We start from the raw sequence: 23926 nt of genomic DNA, 5'->3' as shown, positions 1-23926 counted from the left end.
TCTGTCCCCATTTTATAGATGAGGAAATGGAGGCTCAGGGAGCCAGCCAGGGTCACACCGAGAGGGTGTGGTGAGCTGAGGACCCGTCCAGGTCTGGCTGATTTTGAGCGTTACCCTTCAGCATCTCAGGAAGACCTTAGTCGCCTGCTTCCTTTTTCTTTGAATGCATGCAGGTGCTTTGGTTTTGTATTTAAAAAAAAAAAAATCAGGAAATATTTTTTTCTTTCGTTTTCTGCTTTGAAGTAGAAACTTATGTCAGCAAATGCTTCTCAGGGAAGAATGTACTTATTCACCAAACAGAGAGTTAAGTGAGTGGGGCACGTGGCTGTTCCACACCCAGCTGCCTCTCACGCGCCCACCTTTCCCCTCCCTTCTGGGTCCCTCCCATGTCGGGTGGCAGTCTCCCTGTGAATGCCACCTCTCAGAGCGGGCCTGTTGCTTTGTCACCAGCTAAGGTATTCCAGCACAGGAAGAGCAGCTTCTGCTTGTCAGGCACTGTGCGGAGTGCTCTGCAAGCATTCTCTCAGTGAATCTGTAAACCAGCACCGCGGAGTAAATCTGTTATTATCTCCACTCCACCCAAGAGGAGGTGAAGGGGCTGGACAGAGAGCTCAGTCTCCGTGAACCAGGGAGCGGGGGTTGAAACCCAGGTTCGCAGGACTCCAGGGCGTGGCTGTGGACCTGTAGTCCTGTCGTGGGGCCCCGGCTCGCTCTTCCTTCAGCTGCGGACCAGGTCGGGGGAGGGGATGGTGTTTGCCGTGTTCCCAGCTGCAACTCCCAGTTGCCAGAGGGTCCCTTAGGTTGACAGACTGGTCCCCGGCAGCTAGGACTGCATCTGGCTGGCAAAGGGCACTGAGATTAAGAAGCAAAAAAATTCAGATCTCATTTTCAAGCCTGATTTGGTCTCCAAATTGCAGACTGCCTCCTCTCGGCCCTGGGCCTTTGGCGTTCTCTCCTCAGCCTGAAGCCCAGGCTCAGAAAGCACCATGAGGTTGACCTGTTTGTTGAGCCCAGAAGTGTCTTGCTGTTTCTAAGTGGTAACTTGCTTTCAAAGGAACACTTTGAATTGTAGTGGTTTTAAGTTGTTGTGAATCTTTTTTTTCCTAAAAAGAAGTTCTTCCAGCTCCTTTCTTCTTTATATTTACAGACAAGGGATTTCATGCAGCTACAATTTCAGTTAGTTCTCTGAGTAGGGCTCTTGCCTCTCAGCCCACCACTCACAGCCAGGGCCACCTTTGCCAAGAACGTAGCTTTAAAGAGGTGAAAAATTAAAACTGCTACAGTTTCTGCCAGTTGAAGAAAAGAGTTTATCTTCATTTGTTATAATCATGAACTTGAAAACTTAAGAGGAAATTAAAATATAAATATTATGGAGTTGGATAAATTAAGCCTGAGTTCAAATCTTGGCCCTACTACTTAACAGCTCTGTTGTCCTGGACTGAGCCTCAATTTCCTCATCTTTACAATGGGGATAAAATAGTACTTGCCTCACACAGACTGACTGAGGGTGCCTGGAATGAGTAAGCACTCTCTCATGTGAGCAGGTATTTTTATCATTCACTTACAAACACAGGGGCCTGAGAGACCATCCAGTTCCATTTCCCCAGGTTTCCTCTGGGGGACTTAGGCTAAAGGAAATCCCCTCGCTCGTTCAAAGTAGAACAAAGAACGGCCTTGTTAAGGACAGATGGCCTTTTGCCCTGAGTGGCAGAGGAGTTACCAGTGGAAGAAAGATACATATCAGGTCATCCTAATTACATTTCATTTTGTCCTTAAATGCTCCGTACATGTCAATGAATCGCTGTTTTAGGAAATAAAAGTAAGAATCATGAAGACCAGTAAAGGCTGCAGGGAGCTGACGTGCTCAGTTCCTCCCTCCCGCTGACCTGCGTGCCAGTCGCTCCCTGCAAATACAGTAGGGGGCAGTCACGCACGGAAAGCACAGTGTGGTGTTTGGCGGCAATCCTGTGTCCCCAGAGCCGAGTGTTGAGTCCTCCTTCGTCAGCAGTGTCTCCCGTGGGCCGGGCCCCTCCGTGATTTTCCAGGAGATAGCGTTTGGCTTCTCTCAAGAACCGAAGCTGGCCCCGCGGTACTGGGGTCCCCTCCGCACTGTGCCTCATTCTGTCCTTCTGTTGCAGTGCCATGAATCTGGACAAATTCGAGAAGGGCCCCAGGGAAATTTTTCATCCTGAGATACAGAAGGTAACGCAACTTTATGCTTCATAACTGTGTCCGTTGGGTCAGTGTTAGACAAGAACTGGCATCATCCGTCACCCTTAGCCGCGGGGACCGACCAGCATCACCTGCGGAGCTTCGAAAACAGCACCATGCTAGAACTCACATCTGAGTTCTGGTGTGCTGGGTCCGAGGTACAGGCCAGGAATCTGTATTTTTCAAACGTTCCATGAGTGATGCTGAGGGTCCTCCATCCATGAGCTAAAAGGTGTGTGTTCAGAGGGACCTTGTCAGCCTAAAGCCATTCTTTTCACTGAGTGGTGTAGAATTATGTGGAATGTGAGTTTTTTTTATAATTAGTAAAATACAAAATGTGCTTATCGAGCTCGTAACTCAGGTAGAAGGCTGTGCTGGGTATCATAGAGGACAGCGGGAGGCCAGAGAGCCGTCCCGTTAAAACAGTGTGCGTTGGGAGAGAAACACCCGGGTCATTAATGTAGGTGATGGTGCATCAGAAAGATGTCAGCCACGCTTTCGTCTTGCAGTTGCAGTCAACTCAGCTTTGGAACTCTCCCCTTGAAACACAGAAACCGGCTATTACTAGTAGCATGCCAGCTATGTGACAGGGACATTGGGATGGGTGACGGGAGGGGCTGCAGAGGCAGGTTAGGGTTCCATCCAGGAGACCCGGGAGCCGGGAGAGTCTCTCAGCAAAGGAGGACCAGACTCGAAGCTGCCACCCCGGGAATAACTCAGGCGGTGTGCGGAGGCAGATGGGACGATGAGCTGTCTTTGCTTGGAAACCTTCAAAGTACAGTTAGCTCATGAAACTGCTCGCAACTTAGCTCACCCCAAATATACACTGTTGTGAATTCCCATAGCTTTTGTCTTGATTTAGTGGTTAAAGTGTTATTTGTACCCTGACTCAGCCCCAAAAGGAACTGAGGCAAAAGCAGGTGTGTGAGGTTCAACTTCAAGCCGCTGTCAGCCACACTATGCAGATGAGCGCTTTCCATAGCACACTGAGAACAAATTAGCGTTAGGAATGTGCCCGTTCCAGTGTGCCCCCATTACTTCATGTGCGGGGGTTATCACGCCTAACCCTTTCCTCCTCGGAGCTGGGTGTGACCCCCCCACACCGGGCCCCAGAACCCGTGGAGCCCGTCTGATGCCCAACGTGCAGTCACTGCTGAGGTCACTCATCTCTGCACATCCCCTCCCCTGCTCCCTCTTTGTGAAGTAACAGGACAAGTAAATGAGATAAAAGACTTTCGTGCTGTCCCTACCCGCGTGTTCTGACTTTCTTTCCCTTAACAAGTAACTATTCCTGAGCTGTCCCCATCCTCTGTGTGTGTGTGTACACGTGAGCGAGTACACGTGAGTGTGAGACGCAGCAGCAGTAGTTGCACGCCTGTCGTCAGGTCTGTGTGCACTTCCCTTAGGAAGCCTCAAGCCACGGGCTTTGAGTTTAGGCGAAAGAGCCCTTGCCGATCCCTGGGTCCAAAAAGTAAACAGAAAATAAGCCGATTGCATTGAAAAGAAGGCACCTTTCCACCAAGTGGGAAGGTGGCAGGTGCTATTTTAAAATGTTATTCATCTGTTTCTGGCTGCTATACCCTATTAATGTCTTTCTTGACCAGAATCTTCCCAGAAGCAGTGTGTGATAAGCCGGCTTTAAATGGCTAGAGAAACCCAGGTGTATGTGTCTGTTCCGGCTGCCAGGCACCCTCTTCGTTTCCAGGTCATCGTGGTCTGATAGGATGTTCTGAAATGACCAGGCATTTTGCAAAAAGCTGTAGAGCTATATTTGCATTTTAAAGGCATTTCTGAGAGGGTGGGGGGAGTGGGGTAAACGCCAGTAGATTAAAGCGTGGCTTTCATAGAAAGTCAGAATAAAATGATCCCTGTTAAGCGTGGCCGTGACTTTTCAAACTTTGTTTGACAGGACCTGCTGGTTCTGGAAGAACAAGAGGTAAGTAATTTGATGCGCTCTCTGTCACCCTGAGCCCTGCCTCCGTATTTATAAACAAGCTTAGCTTCCCCCTCCCGTTCCACCCAGCCAGACGCTCTACCCCCCCATACCTCCCCACACACCCCCACCCCCGACGGACTGCATGGTGGGGTCTGTTTACTACACGTGGTTTGTCAAGGTTCAGAATTTCTGTGCAGCTGGCTACCAAGATATAAAAACAAGCTACTTAAATCCGCTTGGAAATATTCCAATTTTGACCTCGCGATCAGTGTAGGTAATAGGTTTTAATTTTCATTAAAAATAGGGTGTTTGCACTTTATTACACACTCGGTTTACAGAATGCCACATTTATCTGTGTGTTTCCAGTCCCTGTTTCCCCAGTTTAAAAATGTATTGGGTTTTCTAAGTACATAGGTAACATACAGAAATATCTAAAATATTGTAAATAGGCATTTTAAGTGAATAAATTACAGTTTGTGCATACCCACCATACCTCTCAGTAAATGGCGGTATCATTCGTCCAGTTCTCAGGCCAACCTTGGACAAATCCAGCCCCTCTCTCTCTCACACCCTGTATCTAACCCGTCAGCAGGTCCTAGTGACACTGCTTCAAAACACAGCCCTAAGGCAAGCTTTTCTGGGCGCTACCACCACGGCCACGCTAGTTCGTGGACACCACCGCCGTCCTCTAGCCTGGACTCCACAGTGTCTCCCTGTTCCCGCTCTCACCGCCATTCTAGTTTTCATACTGTGTCCAAACAGTCCTTTTAAAATATGTCAAATCAGGCCATCCCTGTGCTCAAAACTCCAGTGGCTTCCCATCCCACTCGAAGGAAAGCCCAGTAGCCTCATCACGGCCTGCCGGGGCCAGCCCCCCGGCCCCCCAAGTCCCAGAGCAGCCACTGGCAGCTCATGAAGCATCAGGATTTTAAGGTGAGTGGTTTATTAGAATATGGTCTGTGTGGTCAGGTGCCCCCAAATCAAACTACCTCTCCTAAAAGAGCCCCCTAAAAACCATCTTCTCCTAAAATATAATCCACTATGACCAGCGCCACCTCGATTTCCAGAGCCAGGTGGAGACTCGGTGGCAGTCTCCCATGTCCCTTGGGGAGACCTGGAAATGGCATCACTGAAAGGAGACCCCACAAGTAACTCCAAACACAACAGAGCCTCAAATAACAGGTTTAATTCCATCGTTCCATCATAACGTTGATGGGGAAAAACAGCCGATTCCCGCTGGGGCCGCCATCTGGGTGGAGTTTGGGTGTCCTCCCCATGCCTGCACAGGTTTCTGTGGGGACCCCAGCTTCCTCCCACATCCCAGAGGTGTGCCCGGGAGGTGAACTGATGTCTCCACACTGTCCCAGTCTGAGTGAGTGTGTGACATGCCCTGTGAGGGAAGGGTGTCCTGTCCGGCGCTGGTGCCCACCTTGTGCCCTGAGCTGCCGGGAGAGGCTCTGGCCACCCACCACCCTGGCCTGAAATCAGCTGCTTGGCAAAGAACGATCTTACCGGTTTCTGTTCCCCGTGCCTAAGTGTATGTGCAGCTCACCTTGATCTCAGTGTTTGACGGTAGAGCTGTTTGGGTCTTTCTTTAGAAGTTCGGTGGTGTGTTTGTGACCAGAAGTACGCAGTAGGGACTCATCCCTTGTTTGTATTAACTAGCCTGCGGTGAAGTTGGTTTCATTATAATAAGTCATTCTGCTTCAAGTCTCAGTATCTAAGAAGCTGTTGGCATCGTTAAGTGAGGATTTGCTGTACTGGATGAGGCCTTCCAACGCCAGCCTCTGGTGCCTCCCCATGAAGCGGGGGCGGTCCCAGCAGGGTGCCAGTCACGGAGTGGCCCCATGTGAGCTTTTACGAGCTCCGGCCCGTGATCCGGCAGCAGTGGGCCCCCGTTTCTGCCTGGGCCTCGGCTTCACTCAACTCGGATCCATCCTGAGAAGACCATGCTATGGGATAAGAAGGAGCCCCGGAGACCCGGCCTCCAGCTCAGTCTTGCCGTTCCCTTAGCCCAGCCTTTGGCAAGCCTCGCCTTCCCCAGGCTTCAGCTGTCCTGTCTATAAAACCAAAGCATGGATTCGGTGGTCCTCAGGGTCCCTTCTGGTTCTAACAGGCTGTTAGCTCACGGCTCGTCGCTCTGGTCGGTGACCCAGACCTGCTGCCCTTGGCTCGCTAGCGGTCAGGTCAGCTGGATCTCACCCAGGCCCCCTGAGAGTCTGCTGGTTTGTTGCTGAAGTCCAGCGGGTGTCAAAGTTGGTCCCTGGACCACAGCCTCAGCGTCACCAGGGAACTGGTCAGAAATACTAGTTCTCAGGCCCCACCCCAGAACTATGGACTTGGAAACTCCAGGAGGGACACCCAGCACTCTGCATTTAAACAAGCCTTCCGGTGATTTCCATCCCCAGGCAGGTTTGAGAACCTCTGCTTCAGTCCCTGCACCGTCATTCCAAGAGGGTTGACTGCCAGGCCCCAAGCTACTGTGGGTGCTTTTTAAGGGACCGCTGGGAGCGGAAGAGGTGCCAACGTGTTGGAGACGTGTGGCCGCTGTCACCGCTGCCCAGACAGAGAAGTTGGAAAGTATAGAGCCCTCACGTGGATGGAGATCCCTGAGAAAATTCTAAGAAATTTGCCAAAAACCAGTTAGGAGGCAGCTTGTGAAAATAAGTTGTACCCGACCAGTTTTGTCTCCCTTCTCACTGGCCATGCACACGGTTAGGCCGCGAGTCTTTATGAACCCTCTCGGTGTGCCCAGCACCGCGGGGGGGGGGGGGGGGGGGGGCGGGCGGGCCCGCAGACTGGATGGAAAGTGAGGCGTGTCCGAGTGCCCCTCATGGGACTCCGTTCTAGTGGCAGGAACAGACGAAGATGCAAGTGTGGCAGAAGCATGGCAGGTGTGAACGGTGCTGCTAAGGAAATAGGCAAGGAGCTAGGATGGAGAATAACAACGGGGGATGCTGAATTTATTCTGGGAGGTCAGGGAAGGCCTCCCTGGAAATGGACATTTGAGCTGAGCCCCGCATGATGGGAAAGAGCCAGAGTGGAAGGAGCCGAGGAAGAGCTCCAGGTGCAGGTCCTCCCTTGTCCCTGCTCTATATGGAAAATCACTAGATGTGAAACCACTATTGCCCTGGCCGGTGTGGCTCAGTGGGTTGGGCGTCGTACCATAGACTGAAAGGTTGCCGGTTTGATTCCTGGACAGGGCATATACCTGGGTTGCAGGGTTAGTTCCTGGTCAGGGCATGTAGAAGAGGCAACCAATCAATATTTCTCTCCCTCTTTTCTGCCTCCCCTTCCCTCTCTAAAATCAATAAGCATGTCCTCAGGTAAGGATTTAAAAAAAAAACAAAACTATGCCCCTGTCCCTCAGGTGTGTTGGGCACAGAAAAATGTCTGAGACCCTTGGTGCTGAGAGCCGTAGTGCTCCGGGACCCAGCGGTCCCGAAGCCCAGCGTTCTGCCTTCGCCTCCCACCCCGACCCCCAGCCAGTGCTTGAAACACCTCTGTTCCTTGTCTGCCCCTTAGCTGACCACCGAGAATTCCCCCAGCCAGACGTGGGTCAGACAGCCTTGTAGAGGTTGGTTCTCTTCCAGACTTAGATTTTACTTTCTTATGAAATACTTCAAGAAGCTTTTTTAAAGGTATCAAGAATAATATAATGAAGACCTATAAACCCACTACTTGGCTTAAGAAAAAACTGTTACGGATACACAGGGCTCTCCGATCCATTCCACCGTCTCTACAGAAGCTATTACCTGCCTCTGGGCATTCATCATCCCTGCAGGATCCAGTTTTAATCCAGTGGCGAAGGCTGAGTGTCATGAACATTTGCACCAGCTACTTCTTGATTGCCTCCCCGCCCCACATCTGTTCTGTCACTTCTTGAGGTTAAGCGTCTTTAGGAATTGGAGGAAGTGAGCTTTTCAAATAAATTGCCTGCAGTTCCCATTTCTCTTCTAAAAGTGTCCACTGGTTTCAGCCTAAGATTGCCGTGTTGAGTTTTGGGGTCTGGGCCTCTGCTGATGAGGGGGTCAGAGATGGTACCAGTCCCGTGGGTCCTGTGGGCTGTTCCTCTTGAGCTCTGTTGGGCCGCAGCCCAGGCCTGGCACCCTGCAGATGCCATTGGCAATGACATTCCAAACAAATTAACTCACATGAAAGCCTAGCGTTTCATCTGTAAGCTGTAAAAACGTGCAAAAATAGAGGAGCGATTGCCCTTCATACTGGTCAGAGTTGCCATTGTCCTACGTAACGGCAGCACATCCCATACCTGAGTGTGCTTTGATGAGTAAATGACAGCCACCGCCTTTTCTTGTCCTATTGTAGGGCTCTGTGAATTTCAAGTTCGGGGTTCTTTATGCCAAAGACGGGCAGCTCACCGATGATGAGATGTTCAGCAATGGTGAGTGTCTCCCCTCCTCTCTGCTAACGGACACCCTCTTCTGCCCATTGCAGTTTTCACGGTCCAAGCTGAACTTGCCAGTTGAGTGGCAGTGTTTAATGCGAAGGAACAGCCAGGAGTTTTATGAGGTTGTGGGGTAAATTTTGTAGGGCAGATGTTGCCCAGTGTCCTTCATTTCATAAATATCAGCCACGTAATGTGTGCCAGGCCCTGGCCCCAGAGAGGTGGTCTAACTGGAAAATTACACGGGATTTGAAGAAGTAGGGTCTACACAGCCTCAGGAGCAGGTTTTTCTCTGATTTTCAGGGTTGGGAGAGTTATAAATGGTGTCATTGCCCTGTTATTTAGCACTTTTCATATTCGATACCTGTTCATTATTAGTGGAAACGGTCATGATGTTTTCATCTTGCAACCCAAAACACCTGCGACCCCAGCCTGGTGGGGGAAGGTTGGATGGTCTGGCTCTGTGCTTTCCTGTCCGTGGGTTCCTGGGAATCGTGGGCCCTTCTGCGCAGGATCGTAGAAGAAGGGAGTGCGACTTCTCTATGCTCTTCCCACTACGCACATCTACAAAGCCTAGTCTATTCCCAAGCTTCTTCAGTTAGAAAATGAGGACTTGTTGATACCACACCTTCTTCACACTTTTACCTCTTCCTGCAGAAACCGGAAGTGATGCTTTTCAAAAGTTCTTAAACCTCCTGGGTGACACAGTCACACTAAAGGGCTGGACAGGCTACCGCGGCGGTCTGGACACCAAAAGTAAGCCTGCCCCTGGATGTGTTCTGTTGTAACTTGGAGGAACTAAGGAGGAAAAGCACAGAGTGCCACCGAGGCATTTGACTAATCTGGGGGATTAGAGAAGGCTTCCCCCCCCCCCAGGGAGGGACGAGTGCGGGTAACTTGAAAGTCTAGAGGGGAGAAGAGAATTCCATGCACAGGACATTTGTGAAGTTCCTGAGGCAGGAAAGAGCATGATATGTTCTAGAAATTAGGAGGATACCTTTGCAGCTGGAGAGAGGAGTGGGGCTGGAGAAAATGGTGGGATGATCCCGCAAGGACTTGAGAGGATGATCCCGCAAGGACTTGAGATCACGTTAACAATTCTGGATTGTATTCTAAATGGGGTTAGCATCATGAAAGGGTTTTAAGTCAGGTGTGATGGGTCAAAATGAGCCTTTGAGCAGAACACACTGGCTGCTGTGTGGAGAGTGGGCTGGGGAGGGTGGGGGTGAAGAGCTGATGTTGCCAGCACCGGGGCGGGCGGTGGGGTCAGAAGGGAGGGGGTGGACCATTCAAGAGTGGGTTTAAAGGTGGAACTAGAGCGATCTCCCCATGGCTGATTGAATGTGGGGACAAAGAGGAGAAATCAGAGGACACCTGGATTTCCGCCCTGGGCAGCGGGGTGGGTGGAGGCTCCAGCAGCGATACTGCGAACATCTGAGGGGAGGCCTTGTGGGGGTGTGGGGGGGGTTAGGGGGTGAAGGTACATAAGATCACACGTTTAGACTTGGAATCACTCAGGCTATCTTCCAGTTGCATAGCTGTCTAGTTTACTTCGCTCTTGTCCTCGAAGTAAGCCAGGCAGGTGACGCAAAGCTCATTTGGCCTCAATTTGACAGGCTTCAAATCCGGGTCCCCTTACCCCGGGAGCCTCAGCTCCCCACCAGCCCACATTGGTGTCATTTCGGAATAGGAAAGGCCAGGCAGGGTGCGAGGCCTGCACTGTGAGCGATTTACTGACAGCTGCAGGGGCGAAGTCTTTGGCCCCAGGCGTCAGGCCCCGCCTTCACCCCACAGGCCTCCCGGGTCTGTGGGGAGTCCAGGAACGCCTGCCACTCATCTCCCCAGTGCCAGCCCCCAGCCCCTTACGGTTATGGCTGCCGTCCAGCCAGCCCTTGCTGTGGCCAGGCACTCTGCTGAGCACTTTGCAGGCAGAATCTGGTCAACATCCCTAGGAGCTACGTACTATTTTTTATCTCCATTATTAAAGGAGGAAACTGAGGCTCACAGAGGGGTGAGGTGACTTGTTGAAAGGAACATAGCTCACGAGAACTTGAATCCAGGTCTGGCCGATTCCAACGCCTGTGCTTTTCCTCGCTAGGCAGTTCTCCCAGCACTGTATTCCTTTTGTTTATGGACGTGATCATTATTTGCCTGTCAGCTCGTGTTAATGTTTCCTGGACGCCAGCAGTAAGTGGAAGGCAAGGGCGTGTAGCACACTGGCCTGTTCAGCCTAGACTTCTCATGACGCCCACCACTCCGAGGGGCAGGGCGTGCCTCAGACAGCGCGGGAGCTGAGACGGAGCACAGGCCCTCCATGTGGGCAGGACCCGTGTGGTTGCTGCCCCGCAGCGGGTGACGATCTTTGGGGCTGTACTGATTGTGTGCTCTGTCCCCGTCATCTGCACAGAGACCCCCTCCTTCTGGTCCCAGAATGCTCTGCACCCACTCAGTGCGTGCTTGTGTTTTGCAGACGATACCACAGGGATACATTCGGTTTATACTGTATACCAAGGGCACGAGATCATGTTTCACGTCTCCACCATGTTGCCATATTCCAAAGAGAACAAACAGCAGGTACGTGTGAACACAGGCACCCTGGGGACACAGGCCACCAACTCGTCCGGAAAGCACCGTTTTGGTTTCCCAGAGTGTGGGTGACAGCAGATGAGCTGAAGGTCAGGCTCCAGTTTAGGGATGCCATTTACAGTCTCTCTACCTGCACTTGCAACGAGCCTGAGGGACAGTTGTCCTCTCTGGCGCCACCCCCAGAAGGAGGTGAAGGGTCAGAGGTAACGGTGCACGTGCGTTTCTGTGTGTGAGCGAGTGTGTGTTTGTGTGTGTGTGCATGGTTTTATGGACTCCTGAGAGACTGCGTGCATACACGTGGCCTTCTCTCTGTGACTTCTCTTCGTGGACCCTGTGTCTGGTCCGGGACATGAAGTAAGTGGATCCCGAGTGTTTTTCGGATTCATGCAGGAGGTTGACCCTGTCTGCTTGGGCTGGGCCATGCTGGGAAAAACACCTCCTGAGACGCCCCAAACTCACCCCAGGGACTGGCCTTTTCCAGGAGAAAAGAATTCCAGTTTGCAAAGACACGTGCTGCTGGATTTGAAGAATGGTGGGGGGGAGTTAATTTAACTTTTTATCAGAATCGTGTCCATTTTTTATGCATTGAAGGCACCCGTGTGAATAAATGTCACAAACGTGAGTGACAGCTGCTCAGCAAAGATCTGTGAGAAATATAGGGAAGGTGATGGGGCTAAAAAGGCCTTTTCTGAGGACATGGAATTCTTATTTTAATGATAAGACTTCAGCAGGGGGGCAGACGCAAAGCAGATCTGGGGGCTAAGATGTGGCGTAGCAGTCGTGGGGCACCAAGGTGCTCTGGGGACATGGCAGGGAGGGGCAGGAAGAGCGAGTTCTGTTGGGTGGTTGGCGGCTGGGATAAGGGGCTGGCGGATTACCTCGCAGGCAGAGCAGACCCACTGGAGCCTTTACGCTTGTTCTGGCCTGAGGAGCCTGACTCCGGGAAGGGACAGGTGAGGCAGGAAGAGCCTGGGCCCCGGGGAGACGGTGTCAGTGGCCGAGAGTCACTGGCAACAAGGCTTCCTCCTCTGTGTGCCTGAGGGGCCTGCTCACTGCCGCCGGGCTGCACCTCTCAGGGCTGAGGCTCTTAGGGGCTTGGGGTCCCGGGCAGAAGAGAGACCATGCTGTCCCTCCCAATCACCCTAAGTTGTATCGACCTCTTACATGTCAGTGGTAATGTCACAAACTGCCACTGAAATATATTACAACCCTCCTCCTCCCCCAACCCCAACGTTTTCAGCCCTGTTTCTTCACCAACATTGCCTGTTGCCTGTGACAGAAAGGGCCTGAGCAGAGGGGCAGGAGGGATGGATGTGCCAGCTCAGCCTTTGGCCAACTCAGAAGTCTTTAGCCTCATCTTGTGCGAGGGCTCTTAGCCTATTAAGGCATAACGGCACTCACCAGGAGCACCAGAATGTTCCCAGGTGAACCCTGCTGTGTTCAACGTCCTGCCGGGCTCCGGGGCAGGGCCTGGGCCCCCCACTCGCCCAGCATCAGTAGATATGAAGAAAATCAAAACCGTGCGTTTGCCGCTGTTGCCAGGAGGATGCTGCAGGTGGGAAGAAAGAAAAGAAATGTGGAATGATAGCGTGTCTCATCCTGGGAGGGCAGAGGACTATGAGCCTCTCTCTGCACCTGTCGTGGTCTCTTGGGGGCTCAGGTAACAGGCACAAAGTCAGAGACTAGCCTGGCCCATAAAGTCTCGGTGGCTCTTTGACATCTAGAACACTGGCAGAGCAATCTGAGCCACATACCAAATCTGATGCAAAGAAACAAAGTTTTACAAAGATTTTGTCGGTCCTGGTGTTACAGTGACCTCTTCCATCTCTCTCCTCCCTCCATGCCCGTACGGAACCACAGTGGAAGTGAACCACAGCAGGGGTTCAGGAGGAGCCTAGATGTTGCCTCTCTGGGCCTCACCTGCTTCCTAACGCCCCGTGGTGTACCGCACCACTGACTCCCTCTGGCCTCCCAGCAGCAGCTCTGGGACCGGATGGAAGCACAGGCTCTGTGATCGGCTGGATCTGGACCAAACCCCAGCTCTGCAGGGAACTGGCTCCAGGTCTCGGGCGCATTTCGTGCATTGCCACTCCCAGAGCTCAGTTCTCGGTCCTCTTCTCGTTCTGCACCCGTTCACTCCTTCCTGACCTCACCCAGTCTTGTGGCTGTAAATAGCTCTTCTATGCAGTGACACCCAAAATTACATCTCCAGCCAGACCCCCTCTGGAACTCAGGCCCAGTGGGCCGGGTCCAGCGTGCTAATAAAGTGTTCTGAGAACACAGCCACGCCCACTCCCGTACCTGTGGCCCTAGCAGCTTTTGAACTACAACAGCAGAGCTATGTGTCGCAAAGAGATAATGGGTTCTACAAAACCGAAAATGTTTACTATCTGGCCCTTTATGGAAAAAAATTGCTGACCACGCACCTAGGAGGTCATTTTGGGAAGGTCAGCTGGGCTCAGATTAGGTAGGGCCATGTTTTCGCCAGGTCTGTGCTGCACACTGAGGCATTTCTAAGATACACCCCAGGAATTCTGATGTAAGGTCTCTTGTTTGGGGGCCTCGAATTCCAGGCTAAGGAGACGAGTGAAGATGAGCACAATCAGGAAAGTGCAGTGGGAGAGAGTGGCGGCAGGGAGGCTGGCCAGGAGGCTTGTGCCAACCACAGACAGGAGGGGGTCAGGCCTATCGGGAGTGGAGCGGCAGAGAGGGGTGGTGGCGGAGCCGGAGTCAGCTGGTAAAATGTGGGAGGCAAGGGATCAAAGACGCCTGAAGTTCGGGCTCTGATCTTTGTGGTTGGTCATCCTGTGCTAGTTTTGTAACTCCATGCCGTGTTCGAGCGACCTTCTCAGTGACCTTATGTATGCTCACTTCCAGGTGGAAAGGAAGCGCCACATCGGGAACGACATCGTCACCATTGTGTTCCAGGAAGGGGAGGAACCCTCTCCTGCCTTCAAGCCTTCCATGATCCGCTCCCATTTCACACGTATCCTGGGCCTTGGCGACCACTCCACGCAGAGAGCTGCTGGGCAGCCCCTCCCGCCTGGCACACCCCTCCCGCCAGTGCAACGGTGGACCCGTGTGTTGTCGTTGTTTGGGTGTGGCTAGAGCTCAGACGCACCGTTTGGGGCTTTCTCATCAGCACTGTTCCCTCTTCTCTCTCCATCCAGTGGGGTAATAGATGGCTTAGTTCCCAGGCAGTTCCTGACTTCTACAATCTCTTCTTTTTCCTCAGGGAGTCTGTGAAATCAGGGAAACTTCCTCCCATCCATCAATGGGAAATTCATTAGAAGAATTCTAGTTGAATCCTCTGAGAAACTTGCAAGGGAAGAAAGGTGAAATGCCAAAATCACGTTTCTTTGTTGATTCTAAGCCCTGGTAACAGCTGCTGCATTGTCAGCTCTCACACTCGGAGAACTGATAGAACTGGTCGTATTTTTATTTGCTTCCCGTCTGCATCCTCTAGTTTCTGTTTAGCTCCCATGGTGGCAAAGTCCTGCTGAAGCTCTGTGTGATGCCCAAGCTCAGCCAGGCAGGCAGGCATGGGATATGAGCTGGCCCTCCCGGCGGACACCCGGTGTGGCCCTGTCACTCTGGGCCACGGACCCTGACAGGGAGACCCCAGGTGGTACCTCTGCAGGCTGTGCATAATTAGTAAAAGGCAACTAATAGGGCTTTTCAGAAGACTCCAGTAAGAATGGTGGGAGACAGGGCCCTTAAGACTCGTAGCATCCGGAAGCAGGTTGCTCTGCAGACATGGGCTCGTTCATTGTCACCTAACAATGTAGCATGGGAGGATTTAAAAGCTGAAAATTGAAGGAAACGGAGCGCACCCGCACTTCACTGCGAACCGTTTCCGCTCCCAGCCCTGCTTACTGGGACAGTTGCTCTGTTGGCTGGGATGTAGGACCACATTTCCCCACCTGCAGTGGGCCCGTGGGCAGAGAGCCTCTCCCTAGCCACTGCAGGATAGGGAGGGAGGCAGCCCTTTAAGTGACTGAGGATGCTTATTCCTTTTAGAGTGTCCTTTAGCTCTGGGGCTTGGCGCATTTGTGTCCAGAGAGGGCTCTCCAGAATCTTCATGGGTCAGTGCAGATTCCTTCCCTTGCGTCTAGATATGGAGACACTTTGAGCAGCTGACGGCTTTTTAGCCCTAGTAAGCAAAGCTGAGCTGGGCAGGGAGGAGGAACGGGAGGGAAAAAAGGGGAAGCTGGCTGGGGGCTTGGTACTATTTTATCTCCATGGGCCCGGCACAAGCCAAGTAGAGGCCACCCAGGGGCTGCCTGCAGCGACTTGGGTTTGTTTTGGTTTGTTTAGTCTACCAAATGCAGAGAGAGGGAGAAAGAGGGAAGGTGTATGTACAGTGGGAACGTTTGAATTGCTTTTCTCTTCAAAACGTGAGATGAAATCTATGATAATGTCCTGTTGGGATCTCTGCGTTTCCAAGCAACAGAATTGCTCTTTTCGCTTTGTTGGCTTCTTTGTCACTTAGTAGCTTTATTTATATGGATTTGCTGACAGATTTGGAGATTTAGCTCTTCCCCCAAAGGATGAACATACAGAGGGCGAACCTCTGTCTTCCTGGGCTGTCTCTTTGAGAGAAGTCACCCTGCGGGTGACGGGTGCCTGACTACAAAGGGCAGGTCCGGGATGATTCTGCACTGGGGCTGTTCAGAGCACAGGCCACTGGCTGTGCGCACCGGGGTTACTGGTTGATTTCCTTAAGCATCGCCACAGACATTTTTGCCTTAGTGAGGCACGATCCGCAAAATGACAATTACCGGTAGGTACCGACACGGTCATCGACTGCTGGCTCCAATTCTTGTGTTTACTTGTTAATTGAGCGATCATTTCATGGGACTCAATTATGACAGATATCTCTTGATTCGTTTGAGGTGTCCCCACCTTAGAGAACTTTCTTCAAAGCCGTCATCTCTTCTGGAAAATCCTGTTCCGTGTAACGTTGCCATGTGCGGCAGGCCCAGGGTCGGGGTTAGTTTGGGATCTTATTGCGCTCTGCTGTGGGCTCCAAGCTGACACATTTGATCTCAAGCAGAGTATCCCCTTTCCTAGGCCACATCCTTCCTGTCTGTCTGTTCTCAGAAACACTCTGTGAAGGGTGTCAGGAGGTTGTGCAAAGAGTGTGAACTTTGAGCCAAATAGAGCCAAAGAGAATCCCAACTCTGTCACTTATTAACTTTGAGGCTTTGAAAAAAGTGTCGCCTTCCCATCTCAGGTAACGATAGAATGAAGGTGATGATACTAGTTTAGCATGTTGGCGAGAATCCACCGACATTGTGTCTTAAAATACCAAGTATGCTGCCTGGGATGAGTGGGTGCTCAGTGGTGGCCTTTGCCATTATTTCTGGGTGCCTGGCCCTGCCCACGGTGGTGGGTTGGACCACGAAGGACACAGGAAGACCTGGCCTCTGCCCTGGAGCACATGGGAGAGCTGCCTGGTGCCCAAGGCTCCGGCACCCACAGGACGGCGCATCCTGCAGAGCGAATATTCCCAACACATCACATGGGCAACCAGACAAATTTAAGGTCAAAATACCGGTGATGTCCAAAGAAAACAAATAATCCTGAAATGTTCTCTACGTAGGCTGAAAATATTTTCGGAAGAAAGCGTGCCACTCTTTGGCCCACCCTTGCCATCCCCACCAGTGTTTACAGACCGCCAGGAGTTCAGGGACTTTTTGCTAGTGAAACGTAAGTTCGGTTTGGAAATGTTTTTGCTCCTTGTTCTACACCAGAATATCTTTCTTCCGATTCTCCCAGGATGCTGCGTAAGAAAGCGTCATCGTTCAGGCATCGGTTCCGCTGTGTGTTGTTCATTCTTCACACGGAACGTGTTTAGTGGTCTGGCGGTGCTGTGCGGGTCTCCCCGAGTCCCCGTCTGTACCTACGCCCCTCCTTGCCTTCAGGGAAGGGGCCTGAGACCTGGGGCTCGAGAGGCCAGCCGTCATCGCTCAGCAGCACTCAGGACCCAGGTTATCGGTGGACAGGGCGACTTTCTCCAGCACCCTCTGAAGCGTGGGGTGGCAGGGCATGAAGGACGCAGTCGGAGATTTGCGGTGGGAGAAGAGGGGCTAAGGATTATGGAGAGGGTGTGTTGAAGTCACAGAGGGTGGAGCCAGGCAGGCCCAGGAGGGGCTGGTGGCGTGAGAGCGAAGGTAGAAGCCAAGGCTCAGAAGTCTCTGAATTCCAGTGTGGCTTTAGGAGGAGGAGGAGGTGGGCCAGGTGGAAAACCCCAAGAGAACAGTAAGTGGCACCAATTTCCACAAAACATTTGAACTTTCTCCCTTATTCAGCCAAAACCAAGTCATTTAAAATGGATATTTCTGGGGTACTAAGGAGAAAATATCCCCAAACAAAAACATTCCCTGTCACAGAGTAAGAGGAAAGAGTAGACAGGCCGAGTTTAAATTCCTGAGAGGTGCCTGGCCAGCAAGCCATCTGAGCTTGTCTCCCGAGCAGGTCTTCCCAGGAAACGCCTGTCGCCAGGGAGTCACCCTCCGGTCTGTGAACACTGCCCTTCCTCCCTCCTCTATACAGGAACAGTAATCCTTGATGATAGCTGGCTGATTCATTGCCGTGCCTCTCACTGTGCTCACTCCTCACGTTTGATACCATTTAACAATTGGCAGGGTCCCTGACAGGGAAGTGCCGTTACTGGCACTCTTGTACAGTAATGGACTTGAACTTGTACAAGGTTTACACCCGTTTTACAAGGTAGAGAAGCGAGGCCCCAAAGAGCTGAATAGTTTGCTTAAGAACGTGCAGGTAGCAGCCCAGCTGTGACCCGTACCCGGAACCGGCCTAACCTCAGGCTTCCGGCCTCTGTCGCACGCTTGCTGCTCTGTGCACGCACGTGTAACCCCACGGTCCGCTTCAAGGACTCCTGGCGTCCGGTCCGCTAACCCACTAGCTTTCTATTCCCCAGAAGAAACTTCCATTAGACTAAGAAGCTGAGCACTCTGCTGAGGCCATTGGTTTTTTTTTTCTAACAAAATGTACCAAGTGTATATATTTCATGCCGTTGAATGGCATGCTGGTGGTTTGGCCAGAGTTGGCTGGGTAGGTGGGTGGGAGGATGGACGGACAGACGGACGAATGGGTGGGTGCTATGGGCGGGATGGCAGATGGTGGCAAGTTGGGTACGTATTAGGCCTTCGGTAGTTAGGTATACCCTCTGCTCGGGAAGTTGCAGTCCAGCAGGAAAGGTAAGGGCCTGCCCATGGACTATGAGTTTGCATGAGGAAGCCAGAGTCTGTAAGCTGTCTTCCGTGAAGGAACGACCAGCGGTGGTACTGGTGTTAGGAAAGTGGGTGCTCTTCCCGATGGGGCGTTTTCTTGAGAAGGACATTCTTCAGTAGACGTTAATATTTATAACTGCCTTGATAACTTGGTTTATTTTAGTAATTAATGGTGAAAAAGCCACTCTGGAAACCCCAACATTTGCCCAGAAGCGCCGGCGGACGCTGGATATGCTGATCCGATCCTTATACCAGGATTTGATGCCAGATGTGCATAAGGTAACCCGGGTCCACGGCCTCTCTCTTCCCGTGGGGTCTGCGTGGAGGACACAGGTCCCAGCGAGGAGTCTGGGTAGCAGAGCACGGGCATCGCCTTGGTCCTTGCTGTCAAGGCAGGGCTGGGGCCACCCAGCTGATGCCCTCATGTTGTTCCCGTGAGGAGGAGGGATGCTGACTCTCCATGCACGGGAGCATGGGTTTCAGAAGCCACAGCCCGTGGAAGTCAAGGTGCAGGCTGGAGCAGGCACAGGGAACAGCGATCTGTGGAGCGTCGGAGCATGCTTTGGGGGTGGGGGGGCTGTGCTTGGTGGTGTTACTCGGCACGACCAGTGCCACAAAGCTGATGGACAGGCAGACATGGGGTTGTGGAGAGAGTCTGGCGCTTTTTTAAGGTTTTCTGGAGCTGCTGGTTTGCTGGACCTCGAAGCCCCTGCTGTCCGCCGCCACACAGCACTGCCTCTGCACCTGTCGGCTCTTCCGCCCCCAGCATCTGGCACAGATCCTGAGCACGGGGCTGGTGGGGGCGGGCTCCCTGAATGCTTAGTGAGTGATGGACACAGAAGGCAGAAACAGGAGCGTTGGGGCAGATAGGTCTGTGCCTCCCGAGAAGCCAAGGAAGGAGGCTTGACAAGCTTTTGTGGAACTCATAAGCTGTTTTTCTTTTTTAGAACATGCTTAACAGACGGTCTTTTAGCGACGTCCTGCCAGAGTCACCCAAGTCAGCGCGGAAGAAAGAGGAGGCCCGCCAGGCTGAGTTTGTTAGAATAGGGCAGGTGGGTTGTGTTCTGGAACCTCTGTGCAGGGCGTGTAGTCGTGAGTCCCATCGGAACCTGCAAAGATTGTATGTTTGCACACTCGTACAGGAGCGTGTGACTTCCCCCAGGCTGACTGCGGGAACCGTGAGTGAGATTTCTGATGAGCCTGCAGGGAAGGGTCCGTGCAGGTGTGAGTGAGAGGGATGCAGTTGACGGGGAGCAAGAGGCTGCAGGGCCATCTGGGCCCCACCTTCCACCTCCCAGCCCAGGGAACATGTCTCCTTACCTGCCTGCAGGAATGTTCTGAAGAGCGGGTGACCGATTTGGGGACAGGAGGGAGTGAAGCGGCCATGTCCTCACAAAAGACCTGAATTTCCACCCTACCGCCTGGAAGCAATCGCCACAACCAGGTGGCTGCCAGGCGTCACTCCCCCTTTGCCTTGCTCCCACACAACATTGGTATTTCTCGGCTCCAAGAGGTGGCACTGCTTTCTGCCTTGATCCCACACCATAGCAGGAAGAAGGCCAGCTGCCAATTGCAGAGAAATATCTGACCCAAAAGTAGAGGGTGAAGTAGGGTGACCGAGGGGAGCATAGAAGCCAAGGTCACTGTTTCCCAAAACAGGTGCCCTGTGTCCGGGGCCCCCGGCAATGGTCCTTGGTAAAGATACCCGACTCCACCTTCAGACGTTCTGGTTCATCAGGTGTCAGGAGGGCCTGGCAACTGTTTTCGATACTCATGGTTTGACAGTCACTGTATTGATATGCTGATTGGTGGAAATGACAGAGTGCGTGTGGGGTCCCTGGGTTGGGACCTTGTCATTAGGGCCTCACCCTGTCAGGCCAACTGCAGGCCTTATCTTCAATGAGAGGACAGTGTGGGAGCCCAGAACCTTAGTCTGGAATTACCCCTGTTTAAGTGTTCCTAAAGTTCCCATCATAATTGCTGACCCTGCTGTCTCTCACTGCCTAATAACACACTTTCAAAGAGATCTCTCTTCTGTAAGGCGCTAAAACTGAAGTCCATCGTGAGAGTGGACGCTCCACCCAGCTGGGTGGCTTCAGGGATCTGCAAAAAAGAGGTGAGTGGATGATACTTTCAAGTTCAACTGTGAATGTCCTTTGTCCTCAGTGAAGTTACCCAGATTCTTAGAAAGAGGTTTGTGGGGCAGGAGGAAGAAGAGCTTGTCTGTGGTCAGAGAGTCCTCAGAGGAAGCCCAGATAAAGCTGGGTGGCACTGGGTGTTAGCCTCCCTGTGCCCGCTGTACACGTTGCCTTTTCACACTCATGGGGAGCAGAGCTTCGGACTGGGCCTGGCCAGGCAGACTGGGTCGCACAGTGCTCCCCAGGCCCTGGGTGCAGACAGCTTGCCTGGATATCGTGGCCAGATTCACGCTCCGATCCAGCGGTCCTGGGGCAGGGTCAGGGTCTGCATTTCTAACAAGGGTCATGTGGCACTCTGACCGTGGGCACACTCTGAACAGCGAGGTTCTGGGGCCAGGCTTCCAAGCTTTCATGGGCATGTGAATCACCCTGGAGTTTCTGGCACAGGAGGTCTGGGATGGGGGGTGGGAGGGTAGGGGCTGAGAATTTGCAGCTGTAACACGTCCCCAGATAATGCTGATGCTGTTGGTCTGAGGACCACAGCTGAGAAACCACTGCCTACTGGACAGCTTACTCAGCCAACCAAAAAATTCTTATTTCCACATGGAGAAGGAACCACGTGGTAATGAAGAAGAGAAGAGGAAAGAAAAGACCAAGTTGCATTATGAACTTACTGTCAGCATGATTTTGTATTGTAAAGCAATACACGTACTTAATTATGTCTATGTTCAGAATATATAAGTTCCTTAAAGGGGACGGATTTGCGGACAGCACATCTCTGCAGAAGTGTCCATTATAAAAACAAAAGAATTATGAGTATATTGACCTTAGTGATAAAGGTATAGATGGTCTGTATCTGCATTGCAGACCCTACACACGGTTTTGGGGAAAATGATGAATTCAAAATACAATGGATGCAAAAAACCACAGCCCAAGTTACACAAGACTGATAGCAAAGCCTTTCCCAAAGCTGCAGAAATTCCCACCATCTGCTTGTTTGTGTGAATAGTGGAATTTGCAGGGTTGCCAAGCACTTTATAAGTAATAAATTCCAGTGAGATTTAGTAGCCTTCTTCATAAGCAGTTCCGAGGCATACATAAAAATGAAAGTCCATGGTGGTTCACCAGTGAACAACGAAGAGCGAGCGTCCATCTTTTGGCTCAGTTCAGAACGTGGCAGTGGGCCCCGGGCCGCCGCTGGAGAAGCGCTGCTCTAGCAGGACTAATGGACTCTCATACAGTCGGGCCCAGAGCAGCCAGAGTCCCACGTGCTGCTCCCGAGAGGGTTCAGTTTCCAACGATGGAGCTTTGTCAGCCTCCTACGCACCCAGCATTCCGTGAGCTGTGTTGATGCTCTTAGAGCAAGCGAGTTAACAGTCCTGTGCTTAGGGAGGGTGGCTGGAGATCACGTTCCCACCCTGCGGAATCTGTTCAAGCCTCACACGTGGCAGAAGGGAGTTCAGTGAAGTGGCAAGTGCCATCTGTCCTCAGACCAGAGCCTCTGTATCTCTGACACTTTATACAGGATGTCCTCACATCCTGGAGTCCCCGGCCCCTTTGAGAATTCATGACAGCAAAACACACACACACACACACACACACACACACACACACACACCTCGGCCCACTAAAGGGTACACACGGCACATACACAGCATTGAGAATGCAATTTCTGGGTTTCACAGACGGTGGGGCCTCCCTGGACCCTCTAGGGCCCTTAGATCTTCTGGGTCAAGAACCCTGCTCTGCATAAGTGCTCTGTTCTTGCCTCATTTTAGCAATTAGAATATTCATGTTGAGGCATGTGGGTTTCTTAAAGGGAGAGCATGCTTTTCTAGAGTGATAATACACACAGAATTTGCCCTCATCCCACATGACACCCTTGAAGGTGACCTCAGAGCCATCGCTTCCTCTCTGAGTACGTGAGCGTGTGTTCACCGGGTGCACACAAATCCCAGCCAGTGCATGCAGGCTCTTCGAGCAGCCCTGGTGCAACATCTGAGTGACAGAGAGACTGAAGAGGTAAGAGTTCAGCTTGTCCCTGAGAATCTCCGAAAACTCCTTTGTCCTGTGAGGCCAAGCTCCGTGCTCTGGAGACACGTCAATGATTCTGTTGAAAACGTACATGATTCTGGAGGGACTAAGAGCCCGCTAGACGAGGCCAGCCCAGCCCAGGCATCCACACGCAGCTCTGAGGCAGTGGGGACAGGGCCGACTCGCCGTGTCCGAAAGGAAATGAAACTACGGACAAGAGTCACGGGGCGAATCCGTCATGTGGGGGAACATAAGCAGGTTTCGTCACCAGCACTTGCCATATTCCTACAAGTGTTATTTTTTTCTTTACGATCATGTTGCCTTGACTGTGTCAGGAAGCATGTTCCTGTTAAGACAGTATCAACTTCTTCCACTGCGTATGTTGTAATAATGCTGAATCAGCAACACAGGAGTCTAACACTTTAAGAGAGTTATGTAGGGCTCCCTTCTACGATGAACTAGACTGAATTCTCCAAAAATTAGGCATCAGTGGGTCCAACTCCCAGGTGTTAAAAGAAAAACATCTTTTAAAAAAAGAAGTCACCGATGCCTCAATTGTCCCTAAAGAACAATTTCCGATACAGGGACAGGGGATGGTGTCAGAGACGCATGACGTCACTCTTTTCCTGTTGGGTGCGTATTTGAAAGGAGCCCCAGCCCACACAGCCAACGGGCGGGGCATCTGTGTTGCCGTTTCAGGCGGGGTACCGCGCGGCGTGGGGGGCCGTGTGCTGTCTTCTGTCTGGTGCACTTACCTTCCGATGCTTCTGTCGCCTCGCAGCCCTGGGAACCTCAGTGTTTCTACAGCAATTTCCCCCATGAGGCCGTGTGTGCGGACCCCTGGGGCCAGGCCTTGCTGGTCTCCACTGATGCTGGCGTCTTGCTAGTGGATGGTGAGTGAGTAGCTGCTCCTTCCAATGTCTTTACTTGTGTGACTTGTAGCACTTCCCAGATGGGTGGACCGCCAGTCAGCTCTCTTGATAAATGTGTCCTCAGAGGTTAGCAATGTTTCATTTCTTGACGAGATTACCCCCTTGTTTCAGGACAAGCGGGGGGAATATTTTCCGAACCAGCCAGCCAGAGGGTGAGTCGTGCGTGACAGGTTCGTCCCCTCCCCGCATCCCTGAGTGCTCTGTGGGTATCAGATGACCCGCAGAAAAGAATCTGCGTTCGGCCAGTACTTGTCACGATTCCAACCTTCACCCTAAATCAACAAGTACATGTTGTTATTTAGAGCTGCTCGCTCAGGGACATGCTCTCTCAGAGCTCTCTTCCTCTTTTTAAGGTTTCTAATTGAAAACGTACTTGATGTCCAAAACAACAAGAAGCATAGATAATCCATTTTTGATGGATATAG

The 23926-nt window shown here is 52.0% G+C and overlaps 1 protein-coding gene across 4 annotated transcripts in view; it reads left to right on the top strand.

Moving 5' to 3' along the window:
* Nucleotides 1-23926, top strand: part of GARNL3 (GTPase activating Rap/RanGAP domain like 3) — a 120834-nt gene that overhangs the window by 74455 nt on the left and 22453 nt on the right. For all 4 annotated transcript variants that reach the window (XM_045197043.3, XM_024562127.4, XM_024562129.4 and 1 more), the window contains 12 exons: nt 2139-2202; nt 4121-4147; nt 8474-8549; nt 9210-9308; nt 11023-11126; nt 14016-14124; nt 15876-15921; nt 16744-16850; nt 18561-18676; nt 19345-19449; nt 20439-20513; nt 23351-23462. In XM_045197043.3, the coding sequence (XP_045052978.1) occupies nt 2139-2202; nt 4121-4147; nt 8474-8549; nt 9210-9308; nt 11023-11126; nt 14016-14124; nt 15876-15921; nt 16744-16850; nt 18561-18676; nt 19345-19449; nt 20439-20513; nt 23351-23462 (1040 nt within the window). The remainder of the gene's footprint in view (nt 1-2138; nt 2203-4120; nt 4148-8473; nt 8550-9209; nt 9309-11022; nt 11127-14015; nt 14125-15875; nt 15922-16743; nt 16851-18560; nt 18677-19344; nt 19450-20438; nt 20514-23350; nt 23463-23926) is intronic.

This window comes from Desmodus rotundus, chromosome 1 (assembly GCF_022682495.2).
Source record: "Desmodus rotundus isolate HL8 chromosome 1, HLdesRot8A.1, whole genome shotgun sequence".
Lineage (NCBI taxonomy): Eukaryota > Metazoa > Chordata > Mammalia > Chiroptera > Phyllostomidae > Desmodus > Desmodus rotundus.
The sequence above is the reverse complement of the archived record's forward strand: the minus strand, read 5'-3'. Positions and strand labels throughout refer to the sequence as shown.